Source organism: Alternaria atra (assembly GCF_907166805.1).
Source record: "Alternaria atra isolate CS162 genome assembly, contig: 29, whole genome shotgun sequence".
Classification (NCBI taxonomy): domain Eukaryota; kingdom Fungi; phylum Ascomycota; class Dothideomycetes; order Pleosporales; family Pleosporaceae; genus Alternaria; species Alternaria atra.
Genome location: NW_025091327.1, coordinates 3,368,768 through 3,374,767, shown reverse-complemented (window position 1 = coordinate 3,374,767; position 6,000 = coordinate 3,368,768). Strand labels below are relative to the sequence as shown.

At 50.9% G+C, this 6,000-nt stretch overlaps 1 protein-coding gene across 1 annotated transcript; it reads right to left on the bottom strand.

Moving 5' to 3' along the window:
* Positions 1-1,881: 1,881 nt before the first annotated feature.
* On the bottom strand, positions 1,882-2,139 carry ALTATR162_LOCUS9380 (uncharacterized protein; the record flags this gene model as incomplete). The annotated part of the gene is made up of 1 exon (XM_043317013.1): positions 1,882-2,139. The coding sequence occupies one exon, from the start codon at positions 2,137-2,139 to the stop codon at positions 1,882-1,884; it is 258 nt and encodes an 85-aa protein (XP_043172948.1).
* Between the last annotated feature and the right edge of the window lie 3,861 nt (positions 2,140-6,000).

Below are 6,000 nucleotides of genomic sequence, written 5' to 3'. Positions count from 1 at the left end.
TTCTACGACATCCTGCCGGAGAACACTTACAATATGGACGAGAAGGGCTTCATGATTGGAGCTGTTGGCATGCGTTTGCGCGGACGGTACAGCTCTGCCACCAGGCCTCATATATGCGGCAGAGTCAAAAAACATCCAAGACACCTGGGTGGAGGATGTAAAAGCAGGCGAGCATATGTGCTTCTTCGGCACATCATAGAGCGGCTGGAGCAACGATGGTCTTGGACTTGCTTGGCTCCAGCAGGTTTTCCATCGCTTTACAGCAGCCAAAGCTCGGAGGAAGTACCGCCTGCTGCTCGTGGATGGCCATGGGAGCCATCTAACCGAGGACTTTCTGGAGTACTGTCACCGGCACAAGATAATCTTAGCTGTTTATCCGCCTCACAGCACCCATACGCTGCAGCCGCTGGATGTAGTAATGTTCAAGCCTCTCAGCACAGCGTACTCAAAGAAGCTAGCAACACGCCTTCACAAGCACCGTGGCTTAGTTCCTGTAAAGAAAGCAAATTTCTTCTCACTTTTCTGGGACGCTTGGGTAGCCAGCTTCACAGAAAAGAACATTTTCAGCTCGTTCAACGCAACAGGCATACACCCCTTCGATCCCGACGTTATCCTCGGTCGATTCACGAATAGCGACACTGAAACCACATAAATCAGACAACGGACATCGGAACTAGTGCACGTTGTGCAGGCTGTGCCTGTAACTTGACACAACCCCCTGTAACTAGACATACCCCCTGTTTGTTGAATCTGGTGGAAGCTTATTTTTCTCAAGCTTCTTATCGATCATAGCAAGCGGAGTACGACCACCATCTTGGTAATTCTGTTACTAGAGCATTCGAATACACCGGCGCGGATCTTGTCTCGCGATCCCATGTGGCAGTCATGTGCCATGGTAAAGACCCCCTTGTCTTAGGAGTTGACAAACGCGGCAGCTGCCACAGATCACTAGAATTTGTGATCACGATTTAAATTTCTTAATGTAGCTTAGCAATTGCAGATTTGCAGTACTCATTTGTTTCGCGCATTTCAATCGCTTACACAGTTTTCTTGCGAAACAACAAACATGCAGGCAGCCGCGTGCAGCCATAACGAAGACCAACAACAACACCGTATTCGACAACAAGAGTATGGTTAGAAGGCTCTGATCTGGTATACCTACCAGCGTGTATCCACTAGATGCGCAAGATGAATGCGTTCTGGGCGTGATGCTCGTCATGGCGTGGTCAGAACGCCGCGACCATCATCAACTCAGCGCACTATCATGTGACATCTCTGATGATACGAGCATCAGCATGGTTATCCCCCCAAAGAGTGCCATTAATAGCATCGGATGATGGTCCAGCCACGCTAGGCTATCGCTCCAGATTCGGGTCTCGAAGATAAGTTTGGCGTCACTGGCGACTCTAATTCATCCTCGGCGTCGTCCTCATCGTCTCTAAGAAGCCTTCACGACGATTCATGAGCGGTTGTGCATGTACATTGTGTAAGCATGGGATTGTAGTATGAAGAGTGTATGTTGTGTGTATTGTAGAAGAGTGACGATGCAGCTCAGATGTAGTGGAGGAATGTAGTAAGCACTGCAGTAGCGCCGGCTTACACATTGAGTTCAAGTTCTGTCTAAACTAATATTCCACACTTCATCACCATCAATAACGGTGTATCTAACCACATCCCCCATCATCCATAAACAATCATAAAATAATCAGCCAAGCTCAGAGTTAGCTGCGCTAGCTAGCGCCATACTCAAACAGCATTCACTGCCAGAAAGGATATCCAAACCAGAGTATTCATAACCACCATAATCTTAGAATCATGAAAATCGTAAACTTAATAAGCTTGGTAAACTCCCTGCCGCGCATGGTCAGGAAAAAAGTTCTATTACTCTCGCAACAAGCCGCCAATGCCGAGACCTACACCTTGATCGAGCGGTCCGCGCTTCGGCGGACTCATTTGAGTGCGGAGATCCGCTGTCGAGGGCATGCAGCCTCGCTTTAGTTCGCCGGCACGGGTTAGGCCGTGGCCTTTCTTGACCTGGCCGAAGATTTTGCTTTGGACGAGGTTGGTTGGTTGGGCTGGTGGTGGGGCGGACATCATGCCCTTGGTGGGTTGTGCTCTTTGAAGAAGATTCCTCGCCATTTAGCTGGCTTGGGATTCAGGTACGTCGTCTTCCCGGTCAGTGGAGGCTTCTTCTTCGTCGACGCTGGATGCGGTAATGGTGGAGTTTCTGCTTTGGCGACGTATATTTGATGGCCTCGCCTGGTAGTGCGCTGGGGGTGCCGATTGAAGGATGTTGGTTGGAACGAAGAATGGCGGTGTGTGGGGTACAGTGTGTCCATCAACCAAGTAAGTTACTTGGTTGACACCAGGGCTCCAAGCAACTGTGGACCCTCTGGACCGGCCGGTTCAACCGGTTGCTTTAACGTAAGCAGATCGTCTTGGGGTGATTGGCCAGTGTCGCGCGTGGGTGCTTAAGGTTCCAACTAATTTAGTCCGGCCCGCTGTAGTGATCTAGCGCCCTGATGTCAACCAAGTAAGTTACTTGGTTGATGGACACACTGCGTGTTCACCAGACTTGTCAACAATCAAGCCAATCAAGCCGATCTAACCTAATATGGTAATTCACTAGCTCGGGTAGGCTAAGATCTTACTAGATTTGGTTAGATCGGCTTGATTGGCTTGATTGTTGACAAGTCTGGTGTTCACTGAGTAGACCACTGCGTACTGGCAACAACCAGGTTTTTCCCAGAACCCAATGGTCAGTAGTGGGACCTTCGACCCTAACTCCCTTCGTCAACAGCCTTTCGAGCCACTGTCGGAGTACCGACCTGATACATATGCGGCTCCTCCAGCGAACCAGAACTCAGCAACTATGCCTTTTGGAAATCCCTTCTTCACCAGTTTCGATCAGGTTGTGCCAGTCGCCAATGTGCAGGACTCAGACCTGTCAACAATCAAGCTGCAAACAAGCACTTGATTGAGGCTTGACGAAAACTGCAAGTCAATCAAGTCAAGCCTCCGCCTAGTAATTTTGCAATCAATCAAGCCTTAGTGGCAAAGGCTTGATTGATTGGCTTGATTGGCTTGGTGTTTTAGCGTTAATTTTGGTGAGGCTATTAAGTTTGCTGTGTGAGCTATCTCGCAACAGTTTCATGGTGTTGAGTCTCGCTTACCAATACTAGTACTAATAACGTTAGTTAGCTATACTTCCGCGACGACCTTTACGTGATCACATTCTTTTTAGAGCCGCTAAAGCCTACTAATTCGCGTATACCGACGCGTTATTTCGTGTTATACTTGCCTCTATCGTCGCTATGCCGCCTAATCAACCCCCCAAACGTCCGCGCAGAGACGCGTTTACACCAAACAAGCGCGCTAGAGTCGCTGCTCGTGGTACAGAGTCGCAGCCTATCGACGTCGACAAGAGCCAACAGCCAGCTCAGCGTCTATCACCACGCAAAGCCCTGGCGACTGCCGCGTCCCAGGCCACCGAGCCGCCCACCTCCGAGTCGCAGTTGCGCGAGAGCCAGCCTGAAGCCGCTATCGTAGCACTAACTGAGGGCAGCAGCGCCGCGACGGTTGCTACAACTGAGGATGACGAGGACGGCAATGAGGATAGGGACAAGGGTCCTGATGAGCGCTTTGCCGACAACTTTGACGGCATAGACTGGTCGCGTTTGCCGCTATATTGCAAGCCTGTAGCCACCCAGAAGCAGCGCAAAAGCTGGATATACCGCTATGGATACCGCGTTGCGCTTATCAAGGACCCCGATCGTCTCTTTTTCGTCTGTTGCTATTGCCACCAGCGCAAGTGGATAGACGCTGGGCAGGGCGGTATATACGAAACGACGCTCTTAACAACAACTTTAGCCCGCCACCTTGAGCAAGTTAGACGCGGCCATAGCCTTACAGCTCCTAGTAAAACGCACAGCACAATAAAGGCAGGCAAAGGTAGCCTGCGCGCCCTATTAAAAGCCGCTAGCGTTAAGGTATCGCAGGGCCTTACTAATGAGCTTGGGGGCTTTGATTGTCAGGCCTTTCGACATGCCGCAGTCGCCTAGCTTGTCGACGGCAACTACCCGCTCTCTGAGTTTTAAAGGCCTGCATTTAGATAGATGCTTAAAGCTGCAAACGTAGAGGCAGCTACGGCGTTGTGGACGTCTCACGCAAGCGTTTCACGGTACGTGATGCGTCGTTTCGACTTTATGTTACCCTAGGTTGTCATTGATCTGTCGAAGGCCCTTAGCAAGATTCACATCAGTTTTGACAGTTAGACAACAAAGGGCGGTAAACGCGGCTTCTTAGGCGTTGTTGCGCACTACGTTAACAGCGCTGGTGACCTTATAGACCTCCCTATCGCGCTGCCCCAACTAACGGGCGCCCATACTGGCGAGAAGATTGCAGAGGTTGTTAGCAAAACTCTGCAGCAGTTCGGCATCAACTCGCGTACTGTTGGCTACTTTATGCTCGACAACGCTACTAATAACGACACTGCTGTCCTTAGCATCGCGCAGCAGATGGGCTTAAATGCTGCCCATCGTCGCCTCCGCTGCGGTGCTCATACTCTTAACTTGATTGGTCAGGCTTTACTTTGGGGCAGCAATAACGATGCGTATGACAACGATAGCAGCGAGCTTGCTGTTGAGAGCGAGTTGTTACGCAACTGGCGCGGGGATGGGCCACTTAGCGTACTTCTTAGCGTAATCAACTACATTAAAACGCCGCAGCAGCTCGAGCTTTTTGAAAAGTTCCAGCGCCTAGCCAACGCTGAGCTGCCCCCTAATCAGCGCGAAGTACTTGCGCCTGTTAAGCCAGTCGTCACGCGCTAGAACTCGTATTATTCCGCCTTTAAGCGCGCTGTTAAGCTGCAGCCCGCTGTCAATGATTATGCCCATCATCATATATGTCGCGTGCGAGATGAGGATACATATGCGATTAGCCGTGGCAACAAGCTACCTGAGGCTGCGGTCTGGATGCGATCTAGCGGCCTCACAGCTACTGACTGGGCAGTTGTTACCGAGTATATCGACGTCTTGAAGCCGCTGAAGTCGGCAACAAAGCGCCTAGAAGGACGTGGCAAAGACGCTGAGGGTCGCGTTGGAGGCGGTCATTACGGTGCTATCGCTGAGGTTATCCCAGTCTTTGAGTATATACTTACTTACTACGAGCAACGCGTGGAAGCCTATGAGGCTGTTGACTATAACGCGCATGACGAAGCGCCCGAAGACCACGTTGCGATTAACCTCCGCGCTGCCTGGGCGAAGGCTAGTGATTACTACAACAAGCTTGACCTCTCACCCGCGTACTACGCTGCAACTCTACTCCATCCGCGCTACAAAACGTACTGCGAGGTCGCTTGGGCGGACAAACCTGAGTGGCTAGAGGCTAATGACCGCGCGTTTCAGGAGCTTTGGGCAGAGTACAACACCTTACTGCGTGCTGTAAGGCGCCCAAAGGTTATCTCTAACGAGATCGACGACGCAATTGATGCTCTCCTAGACCCAGATGGCGCTATGGCTGCTACCGACGGCTATATGGATGAGTACGAGAGGTGGAAGGCGTGCGAACCGAAGGCTAGTAAGGGTAGCTACGCTGCGGTTCACCCTATTAAATACTGGGTAGGCTTGCGTGATCGCTACCCTAACCTTTCGCAGATGGCTATTGACGTGCTCTCTATCCCAGCTTCAAGCTGCGAGTGTGAGCGCATGTTTAGCGAGCTTGGCGATCTCCTTGAGCCTCGGAGACGGCAGATCTCACCTCAGTTATTAGCCGCTATACAGTGCGTACGGCGGTGGCATAGGGCTGGCTTTGATCAGGGCGGTAACGCTGCCGTAGCGACTATAACTGACGCTGATATAGACGCTATATACCGATTGTGCGATTGGGATCACGAGAACGAGTACTTAGTATAGGCAGTTGATTTGTATAACACCAAGCTAATCAAGCTTCCAATCAAGCCTCAAGCTGAAAACTATAAACAAGCCAATCAATCAAGCCTCA